This window comes from Ascaphus truei, chromosome 1, assembly GCF_040206685.1.
Source record: "Ascaphus truei isolate aAscTru1 chromosome 1, aAscTru1.hap1, whole genome shotgun sequence".
NCBI lineage: Eukaryota > Metazoa > Chordata > Amphibia > Anura > Ascaphidae > Ascaphus > Ascaphus truei.
The window spans coordinates 449,795,969-449,815,153 of record NC_134483.1 but is presented as its reverse complement, the minus strand read 5'-3'; the positions used below and the strand labels follow the sequence as shown (position 1 = coordinate 449,815,153).

Sequence of the window (19,185 nt, the reverse complement as noted above, 5' to 3'; positions counted from 1 at the left end):
GAACCTCCTACACATCAAAAAGTCCTGTTCCATGCCTTACCACCCTGAGGGGGATGCCTTACCAGAACACTTCAACCGCACTCTGCTAGATATGTTAGGTACGTTAACTGGAGTGGCCTACATCTCCCCTGAGTGGAGAAATGTCATCAGGAGAAGAAGTCGGAAACGGGGAAAGCCTGGAAGACCCACAGGAAGAACCTCTCAAAGGGGCCTTCCGGCCACAGGGGGCATCTCCCAAAGGAGCTACGGGTAAAGGGCCCCTTGGTCCAACGACAGAGACACTGACTCCAATGAGCCAGCCGCTAGATCCACAGAGCCTGTGCTTTGTGCTACAAAGAGACTTTGTAGATATACCCAGCCCCTCAAGGGCAGAGTTGGAGATACCAGATGAAAATTGCTACTCTCCAGAAGAGGTAGCGGAAGAACAAATTCGCAGAAGCCAAAGAGCTGGTCAACCTCCAAAGAGGCTGGCTTACGATCACTTTGGGGCACCCCATTATGAGGCTCAGCAGTGGGCTCGCAATCGCGTCCAATCCGTTATTATCATGTTCAGTGAGATGTACAAGTTGATTTAGAGACCTATGTATTAGCTGTTTTTCATTATATAATGGTTGCACTGTTATCGTTGTCCAAGCGGGACTTTGTAGATATACCCAGCCCCTCAAGGGCAGAGTTGGAGATACCAGATGAAAATTGCTACTCTCCAGAAGAGGTAGCGGAAGAACAAATTCGCAGAAGCCAAAGAGCTGGTCAACCTCCAAAGAGGCTGGCTTACGATCACTTTGGGGCACCCCATTATGAGGCTCAGCAGTGGGCTCGCAATCGCGTCCAATCAGTTATTATCATGTTCAGTGAGATGTACAAGTTGATTTAGAGACCTATGTACAGTATTAGCTGTTTTTCATTATATAATGGTTGCACTGTTATCGTTGTCCAAGCGGGACTTTGTAGATATACCCAGCCCCTCAAGGGCAGAGTTGGAGATACCAGATGAAAATTGCTACTCTCCAGAAGAGGTAGCGGAAGAACAAATTCGCAGAAGCCAAAGAGCTGGTCAACCTCCAAAGAGGCTGGCTTACGATCACTTTGGGGCACCCCATTATGAGGCTCAGCAGTGGGCTCGCAATCGCGTCCAATCAGTTATTATCATGTTCAGTGAGATGTACAAGTTGATTTAGAGACCTATGTATTAGCTGTTTTTCATTATATAATGGTTGCACTGTTATCGTTGTCCAAGCGGGTACGTTGGAATCCACAGGGGGGAGGATGTAGCCAGGACCCCCTTTTTCACCCTTGCTAGTGGAGGGAGGTTGCGCCTGCGCGGATGTGAGTTGCCAAAGCCCGCGAAGGGGGAGAGTGCTAATTGGTGGAGGTGGCGAGACTCTTGTCCCAGCAGCCCCGTGGGTACCTTGTGACAGGAGTGATCCAATGGGCAAAGGGTGTAGAGGAGGAAAAGGAAGGTGGTTGCGCGCACGTGGAGCAGAGCAGGAGAGGAGAGGGAGCTTTGGTGTAGGGGAGGCCCAAAACCCCCATGCGTAGGCCAGGTGCCCCCGGCCCAGTTAGGCCCTGAGTCACGGTAGAGACAAGCAGAGCTAGGGATTTCCGTAGTGAGGTTCCTGATTCCCATTAGTATCAGTCGAGTGAAAAAGGACTGTCCTAATCGGCGGGAGGTCTGGGCTCAGACGCCGCTATTGGATTTCGAGTGTCCGGGTGGGATTGCCCTGGATCACCGCGAGGGTGGGAGGACGACTTCTGCCTCGGGTGGATCCTTTGTGAAGAGAGTAGCAGTCACCGGTACCGGAGTACCCGGCAGGTATTTCAACAAGTGCACCAATGGTACCATCCATTCTTTCGGGACTCAGTGGCTGCGCAGTCACACACATATATATATATATATATATATATATATATATATATATATATATATACATATTTGGCTCACTTGGGCGCGGGAGGACTTATCCCTTGAGGGATCGGACACGGGGTGGGATCACCCGGTGGAGGGATCGGGGAGTGTTGGAGTCCGCCGTGGCGCAGTATTGAGTGTCTCCGGAGGGAGTGTATTGCATGTATATTCATGTGAGGGTTCAAATGCAAGTAAAAGAAGTTGGTTACAGTTATAGGCTTTGTGTTAGTGATTGCTGTATACGTATATGTCCTGCGAAGATCCACTCCCCCTCTGGCGGGAGCTGTCGCAGGTGGAGGTGCTGCACCCGGTATAGTTATTACGCGAGTACCCCAGGCTCTCCGTGGCAGAGACTTAGGCCCTGTGAGCCTACAGGTAATACAGCACATAGTAGCGGCCTGCAAGCGATAGGAAGCAGGGCTACATAACATTTATATTAATATTGGTCATCTCTTAAGTAATATCCCTCTGGTAAGTGGGATTTGTTCCTGTATACAGCTTTCTGTTCTGCTGACTGGTAACCTGATGCTCATGTTTATACTCCTTGATGTACGCAGAATACTTACCCTAAGTTTATTGTTAATAATACTTTGATATACTTCACTATTTGCGTTCTTTGCGCTGTTTTATGTCTCCATCTCTCTAGTGTTTGGGGGTGCTGTGAAACCCCTTCCTTACAGCTGCAGACACATTCACTAGATATATTTCACGGCACTGTATGTATTGCACATTTTATTATCATTACTGTGTTGCTCTCACTAATTAGTTAGAGATTTAGGGTATGTGCTAGTTGCACATTCATCACATGATTTTTGTCACATCACCTGTGGTTGTTTAGTTGCGCACTTAACTTCTGTACTAGTAAACCATATATATATAGGGAAGGTAAGAGACACAAATATAGTGTAACTCTATTTTATTAAAAAACATTAGTATACCATGATAGGTAAAAAAACTCACATTGTATGAGCCCTTTAAAAGCAGTTGAGAATGTTAGGCGTATCTCACACTCATCCTATGAACCGGATTTCACAATGTCCTGCCGTCCTGCAGTTGGTATCTCAATATACCAGACGTGTTCTGCGGAATCTCTGTGATTACAGCTGGTCTGTGGACTCCTTCTGGTGCTTGTTACCCTGCACCCAATCACTCGGTACACCACTTCCACATCTGTGTCTCACAGTTGCGAGACTTGCATCTGGGTATCACGAGACTTGCACACTCCTCCGTTGACATCACGTTTGCCGGTTACAGGCACATAGTGTGTAGATGTCCCCACACGTCCTCTCCAATCTGCAAACACTGATAGGAAGAACCAGTATGCCCTGGTACTGATTCTGATAAATCTGACGCTCCGATCAGGAGATATAAACATTTTAAATATTAAGTGTCCGGGAGGTTAAAAGTGGAGCCCAGCACAGTGTACATGTTACCATGGTAACCTCAGAAGCCAGAGATGAAGTGTGAAGTGTTAACATTTGATTTGTATCACTAAAAACCCAATTTAACAAGAGTAGGGCATGCTCAGTGGAAATATATCAAGTAAATTAAATATATACAGTAGTAACATCACTTGCTTGCATGATGGTACATGTTCACAGATGACAGCAATACAACAGTAGCCTATTTCTAATTAGTCACACGCTTATTTACAATTAACAAGATAATGTGTTTATTCCTCCCACAGTGTGTCACAGGTTCTGCTAAGTGACTCTGTGCATGCAGAGAGGGGGCGGGGTCTGCACTGGGACATTGTCTGAAGTTATAAAGGGCACAAAAGTGACACTGTCCTGAGAGAAGAGAGTGAAGGATCCGGAGTAAAGGGAGGAGAGAGTGGCGAGATCATCATCACACCCAGTGCAGGGAACGGACAGCATCACACAGTGACTTTTGTGATCATGCAAAAGGTCTAGGGACAGTAGTCTACCAGGCACGGTCATTGAATCCGGCAAGGAGGGAACTTTCCAGTGTCACCCACAGGCTTCAAAGACCTAATTATCCTGAACGCTGAAGAGGTTATCTGGAGAAGTTCTGCACCTGTCCCCCCCCCCCCCCCCTGTGATATCATAGAGAGAGGAGAGTGCAGCTCTTGGACAGACACGCTGCAGGACACAGGGACACTTCCATTCACATCCTTTATAACTGGAGCTTTTAACCCTTCCCCCCCCCAAATATCTTTCTAAAAAAGGAGACATCGCCACAGACCTGGAGGATACGAGGTGAGAAAATTTAAGGCGCAACGTGAATTATATACATATAACTAGAGTTATATATTCAATTTGCTATTTAAAAAAATGTAGTAACGATGCACTCACAGGACTTTGGCTGCAAAGTTGAAACGTCGATCATGCCTGTTTGAATGAAAGAAGTGGGGGTGATCTGACGAAAGGGCTGCTGCTCTGAGAAGTTATTAGTTCTGTTTTTTTGCCCTGCACTAAGTTTAAGTAAATGCATTTGTTATGCTTGGTTATTTCAGTGTGCTACACATCTCTCTCTCTCTCTCTCTCTCTCTCTCTCTCTCTCTCTCTTCTCTCTCTCTCTCTCTCTCTCTCTCTCTCTCTCTCTCTCTCTCTCTCTCTCTCTCTCTCTCTCTCGATACCTTTTTATTGGACTAACAATTTATGTCATAGGACAAGCTTTCGAGAGTTATCCTCTCTTCTTCAGGTCAGCAATACAGATATACAAAGGATTCAATGGCTAAAACAGTGTAGAGAGAGGAGAAAAAAAGAAAGAAAAAAAACACAGATATTTACTGTAGATAAGGTAGGGTGTTAAAAGTGTTTGAAGCCAGGGGACAGTGTCAAAGAAAGGTGGGGAGGGGAAGGGATGCTGGGGGGGGGGGGGGGGGGGGGGGGGTGGGTGGGGGGGGGTGCTTTTGAGAAAGTGTGGATAAGATTGATTCAAGCAGGATAATTACAAACAATTTTGATAGGGTGTGAGAAAACCCATGTCTGTATTAAGTCCACTTGTTTTGGTGTCAAAGAGTCTTATCCTTCTGAGTTCAAATGTTTTCCGTTCTGGGTGCTTTTAAACATTCCATTGAGGGAATCCATCCTGCTTTTAAACATTCCATTGAGGAATCCATCCTGCTTGCCTCAATTCTTATCCACACTTTCTCTCCCCCCCAGCATCCGTTCCCCTCCCCACCTTTCTTTGACACTGTCCCCTGGCTTCAAACACTTTTAACACCCTACCTTATCTACAGTAAATATCTGTTGGGGTTTTTTTTTTCTCCTCTCTCTACACTGTTTTAGTCATTGAATCCTTTGTATATCAGTATTGCTTGAGCTGAAGAGAGAGGATACTCTCGAAAGCTTGTCCTATGACATAAATTGTTAGTCCAATAAAAAAGGTATCACCTAATACTGAAGACTCATTTATTCTGCACTATCGCAACTGGACTAACACGATGTCCCACGGCTATTTTCTGCTTTATATATATGTGTAACGGGTTTTCCCCCCCCCCTATCGCAGATTATACTGTGGGTGCGGAGGAACATACGGTGTTACCATAGGTGTGGTGCATTACCTGTTGGCTTGCAGGAGGGCTGAGTTCCGCCACGGGGAACCTGGGGCAATTATACTAGGGTACTCACTTACAACGATGCAGCGCCTCCACCTTGCGATGGCTCCCACCAGAGGGGGAGGGGTTCCTCGCAGGACAATCACTAATAATCAATACTCACACACAATGATATATAATAACTAATACTATTTACTTAAGAACATGAGATAACACATATCATGACAATACCAACATAACCGGTGTCCCTCTCTAGAGGAGACACTTACCACTGCGTCGCGCAGGAACGCTTTCCTAACACCAGGTGATCCCACCCAGTGTCCAAAGAACCCCACCCAATGTCCACACTCTTGCAGAGAGAGTCAATGGGTGACCTGCGCAGTCACAATTACACTAAGGGCCCGTTGGTGCACTTATGACTGTATGAAACCTGCCGAGCACTCCGGTGCTCGGGTCAGCAACACTTCACAAAGGGTCAGACGTGCGATGAATCCGTCTGAATCCCAACCTTGAGTTATTCTCTGTGGCCCCGACTTGGGCCCGACTCCTTAACTGTAACCGCAGCGTCCGCTGCCTGAGTCCCTACCTAACACTATAACAACGTAACACACACTGTACTATAGGCCGTCCCTACAGCACAGCATCCTAGGTGGCTTAAGGAAAACTCCTAGGGCCTGCGGGGTGCCTAGTCCTATGCAGGTAGGTCCCTGCACCCACGCTACTCGTAACACGGGCCCTGGGCCATGGCTCCCCGGATTGGTTACCGCTATGAACCCCCCAGTTTGCCTCATACTACGCGCAACGCGGACCTGGGTTATGGCTCCCGATTGGTTACCTCTATGAACCCCCCAGTGCCTCACGTCGCTTAACTCACCTAATTCCTGCAGCAACGCTCTGCAGGCTAACACTCAGCCCACTCGTCCCTTTCTATTCCCCAGCTCTAACTACCAGCAAGTGACAGGGTCCCTAACCTGAGGCTATCCTGGCAACACTCACTAACATGGTGGGGAATCAGGGCTAACTTGAACCTTAGGGCCGCTGGCCTAGTGCAGGGAGTCCCTGACTCCTGCACCCTACCTCTTTCCTTGGGCTCCTGACTCTGACTAGCGTGCTCCAAGCCCGCGAAATGTATCTCTTTCTGGCCCAGTGTAATCCTGCAGCCCCTATGGCTCCTATGAGGCACCTGGTGCCTGTCTCGCTATGCCCATGGGAGTTGTAGTCCATGGAGCCTAGAAACACATTGGGGCCGTGTGCGTGCCTCTACTGCGCATGCGCGAACATCTAATGGCCGCCTTGACCTTTACTGAGCTGTCTCTGCCTCCCTGGCTAGCCCTGCGCATGCGCGAGTCTTTAGGGGCCGCCTCAACCTTTTCCTGCCTATTTCTCGCGCTCTCGCGACTTCTCCTGACTCTGGACAGTCCCTGCGCATGCGCGATCACTGCGCATGCGCGAGTCCCTCTCTAATGGCGACGCCCTCTCCGCCCGGCTCCGAGAGCGCCAAGGTCCCCCGTGACGCGCTTGCGGCCCCAGCAACCGGCCGCAGCGCGTCCCCGGCAACCCCCGAGCCGGGACCTGACCGCCCCTCACCCCTGCAATCGCCGACGGAGCCGCCATTGGACGCGGCGGCCCGCGCGATCGGCAGCTAGGTGAGGGGGCACTGTCTCGCTGGGGAGACCAGGTTACATATGATACAGCATCAAGACACACTATCACTATGGAGTTTTATACCAAGTGAGGACACACCATAACTATTCATATAGCCGTCTCAAATATATTGTAGCAGACATTATCTACTTTCGTCTGCAATAGTACATTTCCTCTTATTCACTTAGGAATATAAATTGATATATTAATATCTCTCCCGCATTAATTTATCAAGAGGATTTAGTCTAATATTATCAGTAAACCAACTTACCTTATAGGTATCTACCGCAAGTGTGTGGTTCATACCTCCAGACTTTCAGTGTACTAAATACATCTTTCTGATAGATTGCAACAGAAGCATTACTATGTACACCACGATCCGAGTGGCTGTATATATTAGCATACATTACTATTCACAGCCTTTAGTCAGTGGCTTTAACCTCTCACTTTGAGATTTAGGATTAGGATTGAACGTTTTTTACCTTTCTATGTGAATAAAATTTATTTTAATCTATTGTCTTTAGTCCGCACATTTAGACCAAGATATAATATAAACCTGGTCTACGGTGCGCCGTCATTTGGGACCTTTTGCGTACTCCTCTATAGTACAAGTTTACTAGATATATTCTACCATTTCCCTGGCAGCACGCGATCCTATTATAAGGGCTTGAGAGAGGTAACACATATCTTTTATATATATATATATATATATATACACACATACAAACATACACATACATATATATATATATATATATATATATATATATATATATATATATATATATATATATATATATATATATATACATATGTCATGTACCTTGTATGTTCCAGCACCTTTTTGAAGATTTTGTAAATCATTTTATAAACATTGAGTGCAGCCTATACCCAGGGCCGCCAACAGAAATCATGGGGCCCAGACAAATTAAAGGGCAGGCAATTTCTCCCCCCCCCCCCCACAGTGAGTGAGTGACTGGGTGGGTGAATGACTGGGTGGGTGAGTGACTGGGTGAGTGTGAGTGACTGGTGAGTGACTGGGTGGCAGAGTGACTTGGTGGCAGAGTGACTGGGTGAACTGGGTGGGTGAGTGGGTTGGTGACTGGGTGAGTGGGTGACTTGACTTGGTGGGTGACTTTGGTGGGTGGGTTGGTGACTGGGTGACTTGGTGGGTTAGTGACTCGGTGGGTTAGTGACTGGGTGAGTGAGTTAGTGGGTGACAGTGACTGGGTCGGTGGGTGACAGTGACTTGGTCGGTGGGTGACAGTGACTGGGTCGGTGACAGTCGGTGGGTGACAGAGACTGAGTGACAGTGACTGGGTGGGTGGGTGACAGTGACTGGGTGGGTGACTTACTGGGTGGGTGACTTACCTTGACCGGGTGGGTGCTGCTACCTTCTTCCTTGCCCTTTAAATCCTGGCTCTTTAAATCCCCCTAAGATGTATATGGGTATCTATTATTTTCTCATGCTGACGGCCCAAGTGCTTGGGCCTCATGGCAAGTGGGCCTGTCACTCACCACCCAACCACCCTTGTTTCTTAAGTGTTATGGTAGGGCTGGGTAGCACAGGCTGAGATGGGTCATATATTTAAGTGAGGTCGTGAACGGGAGGGGGTCTTTCACCTGGCCCCTCTGGAGTAAAACATCAATGGATTCTGTGAGCTCCGCGGTGCTTCCTGCGGTCCGTTCACCTGCCCTCTCGCCAGAGATGTTGTTGAGGGTGCAGTCAGAGGGGCCAGAATGGCAGTGGTCAGCTGTTTTCGACTCCCCACCTGGGCATATTTTTGGCGGGGAGCTTTAGCCTGAGCCACTAAGAGCCGTGAGGAATGCAGCAGTGCCTTGGAGTAGCAGCCGGCGGCTGGCTTGCCCTTTGGGGAGCTGGGGGAGGGGTGTGTGGGAACGGTGCTGGGAGGCAGTGACAGACAGGAGTCCTGCTGCTTAGAGCGTCCCCCCACCCCCAATAACACTGCGGCGGCTGTCGAGACTGGCGGGCTAATCCCGTGGCTGATGCCCGGAGCAGGAGGCGCGCGCGGGGGAAGTTGGGTTGGGGCACGCGGGGGAGGTTGGGTTGGGGCGCGCGCACAGGGGAATCTCAATTGGCACTTCCCCCTACATCCCACGTTGGGAGCAGGGGGTAGGGGGGAGTGGGCATGGGTAGTTGCAGAGGGTGGGGGCAGGGGTAGCTGCAGAGGGTGGAGGCGGGGTTAGAGGCAGAGGGTGGGGGCGGGGTTAGAGGCAGAGGAGCCCCAGCAGTGAGACAGTGGGAGCTTCGGTGTCTGCTGCCAGGGCTCAAGATGGCTTCCCCCCCAATGTTCCACAGAGGCAGGTAGGGACCAGAACGGACACACACGAGATGCAGCGAGGGGGAGAGAGAGGCAGCATGAGAGGGTGAGAGAGAGACATGGGGGAGGGAGAGAGAGAGAGAGACATGGGGGGGGGGGAGAGAGAGGCAGCATGAGAGGGGGAGAGAGAGACATGGGGGGGAGAGAGCGAGACATGGGGGGGAGAGAGAGGGACAGCATGGGGGGGAGAGAGAGAGGGACAGCATGGCGGGGAGAGAGAGAGGCAGCATGGGGGGGAGAGAGAGGCAGCATGGGGGGGGAGAGAGAGGCAGCATGGGGGAGAGAGAGAGGCTGCATGGGGGGGAGAGAGAGAGGCTGCATGGGGGAGAGAGAGAGAGGCAGCATGGGGGGGGAGAGAGAGGCAGCATGGGGGGGGAGAGAGAGAGGCAGCATGGGGGGGGGGAGAGAGAGAGGCAGCATGGGGGGGAGAGAGAGGCAGCATGGGGGGGAGAGAGAGAGGCAGCATGGGGGGGAGAGAGAGAGGCAGCATGGGGGGGAGAGAGCGCTAAAAGCATGAGCGCCGGGTGTCCTGAATGTACGCGCGTGTGGGGGAGGGGGGCATTGCAGGTAGTTGAGCGCGCGGGTAAGTATAGTTTTTTGTTTACTTAAGCGCTAAGGGCGGGTGAGCGTGTGTGCCCGCACACGAGCGCTGTGCGCACAGCGTGAGCGGGGACTTACATATAGCTATATCCCAAGTTTGAAGGGAAATTCCTAACACCCTCCAATGTCTTTCAGCACAATTATATTTGTCTTTGATAAATCTAGACAAACAAATTCTTCAAAGTGCAGGTCTCCTCAAAGACAGAGATACAAAGTAGAGCTCTACTCACAAGTTCATAATGAAGTTCTCCATTTAATGTGACAGCCAAGAACAGTGGGATAACAACATTCCAGGTCCCATATGGAGCTTTCAACTAGTTCATTTTGAACTTTTGAGTAGAACTCTACTTTGTATTTCTGTCTTTGAGGAGACCTGCACTTTCAAGAATTTGTTTGTCTGTGTTGTATGGCTGCACAAGCTGGTACAGTATCTCCTCGCCTGAAGATGTTTCCCCGCACTTTAGAATTGTCTGTGATAAACCTGAAAATAAACTTTGTTTTGCAGTTGTGATACCCAATCTCTCAATTTCTGAAAGGAAATAAGCCATAAGAAATATGCATCTTCTTTCTTAAAATAAGTTTTTTTTTTTTTTAGGTTAAAGGGTTTGCTACATACTGTACTGGAATGTGTTATAGACCCCTCTTACAGCTAAGTGAAGTCTCTGTGTATCCTGTGTGCAAAACCTAGGCTTGCACAGTACAGTATATAGCATAAAGGATAGTTAATGGCACAATTTTATCTTTATGGTCACACTTCTGCCTTCTTTCTTTTTAACTGCAGCCATGAAGCCTTTTACATCAGTTGTTCTCTTCCTGTGGGTCGCTGTTGGAATAACAAAGGCTGCCAAAATTGTTGTGGCGCCGCCAATAATGTTTGAAAGCCACCTGTACATATTCAAGACCCTGGCCTCCGCTTTGCATGAACAAGGCCATCAAACTGTTTTCCTTGTTTCTGAAGGTAGGGACATCCCACCATCCAGTCATTATGAATTTCAGCGTTACCCAGGAATCTTTAACAGCACTACATCAGACGATTTTCTGCAGACCAAAATGCAGAATATTTTCTCTGGGAGGCTCACAGTATCAGAACTCTTAGACATTCTTGATCACTATTCCAAAAACTGTGACATCATGGTGGGCAACCAAGACTTCATACAGCGCCTGAAGCAGGAGAACTTTGATCTGGTGCTGGTTGATCCCAACGAGTTGTGTGGATTTATCATTGCCAACATTTTGGGTGTTAGGTACGCAGTTTTTTCTGCTGGACTTTTGTACCCACCTGAAATGGGGGCTCCTGCTCCTTTAGCCTACGTTCCTGAGTTTAACTCCCTTCTCACAGACCGCATGAACCTGCTGGACAGGATAAGAAATACAATTGTTTATCTTGTCTCTCGATTTGGAGTCAGTTTTCTAGTTCTACCAAAATATGACAGGATAATCAAGAAATACAACGTTTTGCCAACAAGGTCGATGTCTGATTTAATCCAAGGATCTAGCTTATGGATGCTCTGCACTGATGTAGCTTTGGAGTTTCCAAGACCTACTCTACCAAATGTCGTCTACGTTGGAGGAATCCTGACCAAGCCCGCCAGCAGACTGCCACAAGTAAGGTTTCACAAACTTTTTAATTATACTTTCAAAGGTCCTTCCATTTTTATTTTCAGAGAAATAATGTGGGCTGTTTTTATTGTCAAATCCTTTTTTTTTTAAAGCTTTTCTTTAGGCATTGTCTGCTGAAGAAGCAGAATTAGTGACACTCATGCTAAAATAATAATTGTGCACCTGAATGCATTTGTCAAGAGGCTCTATACAGTTTGGTTTCTGTTGCATAATATCAGAGCAGATGTTAATATATTGAAAGGCTAAAATAAAGGTGCTTTTCCCCTTTTGTGAGAAGTATGCATACACCTATACTTGAACACAACGTAAATGTGCAACTAGACTGCTTTTAACGGACGCTAGTCTTAAATCCATAGCCTGTTTTAGCAGCCTTTTGCAGTACAACTTAGTCAAAACCAGAAGAAGTCTGGTGGCCTTGTTTTTCATAAAGGTTGGTGATCTATAACCAAATATTAAAATAACACGAATCCACGGTGTCTGATTTCTGTGTCCAAAGGGATACATTTGTGCCCAAGGTTTTATTCCCATGTGCTTGTTTTTTTGTGTTGAAATTCCCTTATAGATTGTCCTTCATATCTATTTTTGTTTTGTTAACAGTATAACAATACACGTTTTACTGTTCTGATTTTCCTTCCCCCCCATTTCATCTACGGATATAGCCACCGTTACAGAACCCACTGGCGAGTTTCCCCGGGTTAAATAGCGCTATAGCTTCACCATCATCTCGTGCACAGCTGATTCAAAACAATGACCGCTTCTCCTGCTGGTGCATTATGTATGTCCCGCTGCAGTGCGCCTTCGGTTGCAGTAAAGTTGGCTACATCGCTACATAAACAGTTGGAAAAGTGGCACACCGTTACTTAGAGAAAATAGATCAACGTTTCCTTCCCTTGTGCTCACTCTCTGCTGATCCCGGCATCTCAAAGCTGGATCCAATACGATTTGGTAGTGGAAGAAGCACACAGGAGCCATTCTGTAACTTAACTTACTCTGTATTTAAAGCATCAGAGTAGGTATATACAGAACATGACATGACGTTTCAGGACAAACAAGTCCTTTTCTCAGACCATACACATTATATGGCTGAGGAAAGGACTTGTTTGTCATGAAACGTCATGTTATGTATATACCTGCTCGGATGCTTTAAATACAGAGTAAGTTAACTTACAGAAAGGCTCCTGTGTGCTTATTCCACTACCAAATCTTCTTACAATAAACTGTGAGCATTTTGTGTGCGATTAGTTAGACAACATCAGATGAGCCACAGATAACTTGTGTGAGGATTCTGTTTGCTGCTTTAATATGCATATAGGTTTTTGTGTTTATTTATTTGTATTAATTTCTAAACATAATTTACCAGGCAGTAACATATCAAGAGTTACATGACATGTATTTATTATTCATAAGTTTTTACCATGTAGATGGCAATGTCCTGGGGTATTTATTTAGTTTACTGTAATGTTGTTGCAAGTGCAGCACCTGTGTGTTGGTCACTGCACAAGTAGATTCTTGGCGACTGATTCTATAAAGTCTGAAGAATGCGATCATGATTATTTGTTTCACAAGCGTTATTTAACGCTGTTACACTTTTTGTGTGTATGCAAATTGAATATCGCTACCCATTTATAATAATAATAACTTTATTTATATAGCGCTTTTCACCCAATGGGACTCAAAGAATGTAGAGCTTTGAATGTCAACAAGCCAATCTTGAAATAAATTCACAATTTTCCAGACAGCCAATGCAGAGAACGGAGAACAGGTGTCATGTGGCAAGAACGGGTCTGGTTAGTTAGTTAACAACCTGGCCGCAGCATTCTGCACCAGCTGCAGGTGGCGTAGCTCTTTTTCCCCGAACTCCCAAGTTGAGTGCATTGCAGTGGTCCAGGCGTGGGACAGAAACGCATGGACAATTGTAGTAAGATCGTCTGGGGGGGATCAGTTGCTGTAATCCTGCCCATGTTGTTTAGGTGGAAGAATGAAGACTTGATTAGGTATACATGACGGGATTCCCAAAAATATATCTCGTTGTAATCCCAATATTTTATAGCCTAAATATTAAACGCACCATCATCGGCCTTTAGTAAATCTACACCAGAGTGCCTTATTATTCGTGGTCCGATATGGCCGTTCCAGCTGCTCTCGTCCGGAAATCCCTATGGAAGACGAAAACTGTCCAAAAGGTTGCATGGGACTATTTGGGATTAAACCCTTAGGCCCAGATCCACAAGAGGGGCTAAACTTTAGCATGCCTTTATTCCCATTCATATGAATGGAACCTGAGGCTTTGCACCCTTTTGTGGAGTTGGGCCTTAGTCTGCTACAGGCCTCCAAGGCTGCCCACAGCTAGTGTCAGAATAACATGGATAGGAGCAACTGGACAACATCGCATAAGGGTATTCTCAGTAGCCTTTTGTGTTCAAATGTAGGTTACATTGTATGTTGTCCAGCTGCTGGGTTAAGTGTTTAGATTAATTTAAAAAAAGTTGAAAAATGTTACGAAGCACATCAGTTATTATTGTTCTTCTTTTTTGAAATAAGAAAAATAAGAAAAATAAAAGAAGCAAATCAACACGTGTAGAGTAAATAAGATATTTGTTGATTTTGAAAACATGCTAAATGAAAATGTTAAGAGAAAATTCCCATTAGCAGTTCTTGTAAAGAAAATGACAAAACATAACGTGTCTTGTTTATGTAGCCCTGTTTCCCCTAGAACACAGGAAGACTACTAATGGTGTGTGTGTAACCTGTTGGCTCGCAGAGCCTGAGCCTCTGCCACAGAGAGCCTGGGGCGATATGTATATGTTACTCCTTACCAGATGCAGCGCCTCAACCTGGCTCCCAGCAGAGCGGGAGTTGTTCCTCGCAGGACACCAATATAATGATATACACACTGTATATATAATAACAAATATCTTTACTACCGATAGTCATCAATCTTATATGCATACACATCACATACTCCTCCCACTAGAGACACAACTATCCAAAGAGCCTCGTATGACGCGACCCTGCACTTTGTACCCCACACTGTGTCCAAGGTCCCACACCCAAACCCCAAGTGTATGGTGACCGCGCGGCCACTAGAGTGAGAATGTTATAGTTGCTGCACTTTGGTGTAGGGTTACCTGCAGAGCGCTGCTGCACTCGGACCAGCAGACAAATCTTCACAAAAGATCCGCAGACGCGATGCTTTCCGCGACGTCCTGCCGGGGCAATCCCACCCTTGTAGATATGACTGTCTCTGAAAAGGTCTGGTCCCAAACCTCTGATAAGGAACTACAGCGTCCGCTGTGTCCCTGACTTTGCACACTACTGGGGCAGGTTCCTATTCTAGGGCATGTCTCTACAGCAACCACAAGCTGTATGTGACTCAGGGGTCTATCTGGGGCTTAGGGGGGTTTCTGGCCTAGTGTAGAGGCTACTTGCCTCTCTACACACACAGCTCCTACCTCTTCCCCTTCCTGGTCTTGACTGGCAAGCGTGTTCCTCGGTGCAACCTCCTATCTCCTTCCTGCAAGGACCCAATTGGCTCCCTGGCATCAGGTGGTCTCCCTAGCGCTCCTGGGACTTGTAGTCCCCTGCTCTAGCACTCCTCTGATAGGTCCAGGCTTCCCGTGCTACCGCACTAACTCTCTGCGCATGCGCAAGCTCACTGAAGGCGCGTCGCATACTAGGCTTGCTGCACATGCGCGAACCTGAAAATGACTGCGCTCTGAATGTTCGGGCCGCCGCGGAGCCTCCTATGCACCGGAGTGCTCCCTGCACGCTCTGCAACTTTGCCTGACTCTCCCAATGCAGGGGAGGTGAGGACTAACCTGGGGGACCTGGCTACATCTATAATGGGTCTGTGTTTATATCAGTAAGCTAAGATTTCTGTGTCTGCAGGTTAATGTTTATTAATGAGTTTCCTTACAGCAATCTTGGACATTTTGTAATGAAATTACTAAACAGATTAGCTATTACACACCAAATAATAATTCAACATAAGAGTAATTAATCTTATATGAATGATGAACAGCTAGCGCTCAAATCACTATAAATATTGAAATGATAAAAAATATATCTATTGGATCAACAGTATATATAAAGTCTTAATAGTGTTAGTCCACCAAGTGTCCAATTGTTCAGTCACCAGTCCAAGGTGGTTATCAATCTCAGGTAAATGATGCTGCTCTCTTCAAAGGATCCAACCCATGGGTCCAGAACAAAACTACAGAAAAAAAGAAGGAGAAAGCGCAAAACACATACAGTAGTGTACCCTGTAAATTTAATGAGACAAAATCAACGCTTAAAAACACTCACAGACATCTGCCATAAGTGTGCACGAAAAAGATACTCTATCGTCTGTATATTCCCGCTCAAACATCCACTGCAGCCATAGTTCTTTCACCCGGTCTGCACCATCAGCTCCAGAGCCCCTCTCCACTGCTCGATCAATCCCACGTCCGCGTTTGCGTTAACTGAACAGTGACATCAATGCGTTGTGCGTCGATCACGTCGCTTCGGGATTGGCTAAGAGCCTTGTAATGCTCCTGTCGGCGAGCTGAATACGGCTTGCAACAATACGCGTTGCGGGAGTGTCAGACTGAAAGCCACTAGAGACACAGCTCAGCCCTATTTTTTAATGCACAGTATTGTTCTTTCTGGCGCACTTCAATGGCATTATTTATATTTATCCCCATGTTGAAAATGTGGGGTGTATAGCTTTCAATAAACTGTTTACAGATCAACCTGGTGTTTAATAATTAAATGTCATTACTAAATTGCACCTGGTGGTTTTTATGTGTTATTTTGCTTTGTTAAAAAAGTACACTTTTTTTAAGTTTCCCATGGTGAATTGATAAAATGAGCCGTGTGCCTCCTTGTATAGTCACTTTCCACCTGGCATCAAAAAAACAAGGTCCACTTTTAACTAGAAGCAGCAATCTCTACCCCTTCCTCAAACTGATTTTTGATGACCTTCCCTGAACTAGGGGGGTCCCTTGGAGTTTATATGTGGTCCCTCAACCTTCAGGGACCCCAGGTTCCTCAGATAGTTGTAGCTACTGTATTTTTGTGCCGGTCTCTGGCCGTGAGTGGTTTTAAAGAGTAAAGAGCATTTGTTAAAGTTTTGCACACATGGATTGTTATGTCTTCAATGAAAATATCACACAATCGTAACAGCTCAAGTGCACCTGTGCCACCTGTGCCACACATGTGGCAGGATCCAGCACTAGTGACCACATGATTTCTCTCTCCTGAGCGCTTCCTGCTTCAGTTCAGTTCATGGAAACGGATGAGTTTGGATCAATCCCTTCTGGTTGGTTTCTGAGATAATACTGGATAATTAATTGTAAATCAAAGATGATATAAATCTTCCTGTCATTCTTTATAGAATGATGGTGTCTAGTTTCATTTGTCTTTCCTCTGCCTTTGATTTGTGTTATTTGCTGTTTGTATCTAGCCCTGTGTAGTTTTGGGGCTATAGTTCTTTCTCCTCCTGTGCAATAATCCCTGGTAAGAACAGGTTTGCCAGGAGTAACCATGGTTTTTCCCCACACACCTACAGTATGCTGTGCAGTAAGGCAGTGAAGATAGTGTCATCAGGCTCTGTGTCCAATTACAGTGACACAGGAGTGGTGCCTATTGGAGCTACTTATTGCATAGCATTTCCTGAATTTAGGAGTTCCTCTCCACCCTTGAGAGAGGATAGTCTATCCCAGCAAGTTGCCAGGGCTCTGGCAGGTTTTGTGGCACTCCTTCTGGGAAAGGTGAGGGAGACTATTCCTTTTACTCCACCAGGGAGTAAGAGAAGAGCAAGGACAGCTTCTAGGGCCCTGACTAGGAGTGGTGTGCAGGGACTTAGGGACTTCCTTCGGGTGACAACCCAATGCTGAGTGGCTGAGAGACCAGGCTGCAAGATGGGCTGTCTGCCTGTGGAGGAAATAAAGTACAGGCAGTCATCGGTTATCCGACACAATGCGTTACTCAAAATGGCGTTGGATAGCGAAACGTTGTAAAGCGAAACACGTTTTCCCATAGGAACACTGTTTAAATGAAAGGTTCCGTTCCTGAAGGCATTTTTAACACTAAAATACACAAAATATTTTATGCAGACAATAAGATATGCAGCACACACAAATTATATAGTGCATATACTGTATTATATATATGATATAACATAATATATTAATATAACATAACATAATTGGATATATGTGTACATTTCTTTAATACAGTTTATAGCTGCTTATACCTTATGAGTGCTGTTGTCTCCTTACCTTTCCTGGTAATGTTTGCTATAACATAATATATAATATAATAAAAAATATAATATTTTATAATATATATATATTATATACACAAACAACTTTGCAAAGCATCGTAAGAGTGTTTTATAAGCCGTTTTGGCGTTGTAAAAATGAACATAGGTATGCATTGCAAAGCGTTGGATAAGCCATTCGTTGTAAAAGGAAGTGTTGTAAAACGAGGACTGCCTGTATACCTTTGCTAAAGAACCCTTCTCGCCTGAGCCTGGAGTCATTCAGGGAGAAGTTGCACAAAGAGGTTCTCCTTCAGAGATTCCTCCCTAAGGGGCTGGGGATCTGTTGGAGATGGAGGCGCTGTACCACAAGTGAGTATGACTCAGCCATACCACGAAAGCCAGTCCTGATGACATCCCCCATGCCACCGCGGGAGACTCAGGGCCCCCTGTTGCCAGCAGGTTTGCACAACATACACTCAAGTAACCAGTACACCATTTCCCCTAGGGTAGCTGACATGAGATTTGGGGGACACACAGGGTTACATGTATTTCTCTGTTAGATACAGTGACTTCAGCTCAGCCTGTAACCAAATGGTCACCTTCAAGGCTTACATATATTTATGTCCACTATAACTGAAAGCAGTAAACCAGTGACTTATGCATACCTGGACTTTGAGCTTGTGTTATCTTCATTGATTTATAGACATTTGAGGCTGCAAAAAGGCAAATAAGTAGAAACAGAATAGCAAATCACTCAGCTGTGGGAGTTAAAAGCTGCAGTTCAGGGCGACTTCAATATTTCACTGACCATGTACATGTTGTATGCATGTAGATCTTTATATAGTGCCGCAGTGTACTCAGTGCTTCACAAAGAATACAGTACAGGGAATTATAATGCAATAAGCGCAGCCAAGTCAGACAATAGGAAAAAAAATTCCTGCCCTGAGAGCTTACAATCTAAGTGGTATGTTGGGAGACTTACAGAGACAGCAGGTGAGGGAATAAGTGCGGTAGATGGCAGTGCTTGGCCACAATGGTTGGTAGGAGCGACTGAGTGTGGGACAGTAGCCATGAGTTCAGGTTACTGAGGTGCTTCTTTTGCGATGTGAGTTTTTTCAGGTTGGTCGCTATTAAATTAGATGGCTTAATACCATTAACCGGGAAAGAGGTGGCAGGGAGACGTGGGTGAGAGCAGATGTGCAATGGCTGGGTCCAGAATTAGGAGAGATATCAACAGCAGCAAGAATGAGAGAGAGAGAATTGTCACCCATGTACTGTCTAACCATTATACCCTACCCCCTGT

General features: G+C 46.2%; 1 protein-coding gene across 1 annotated transcript in view; it reads left to right on the top strand.

Moving 5' to 3' along the window:
- Positions 1-4,006: 4,006 nt before the first annotated feature.
- Positions 4,007-19,185, top strand: part of LOC142471792 (2-hydroxyacylsphingosine 1-beta-galactosyltransferase-like) — a 53,849-nt gene continuing 38,670 nt past the window's right edge. Inside the window, exons 1-2 of the mRNA XM_075578280.1 lie at positions 4,007-4,125; positions 10,797-11,620. Of these exons, the coding sequence (XP_075434395.1) occupies positions 10,799-11,620 (822 nt within the window). The 5' untranslated portion in view covers positions 4,007-4,125; positions 10,797-10,798. The remainder of the gene's footprint in view (positions 4,126-10,796; positions 11,621-19,185) is intronic.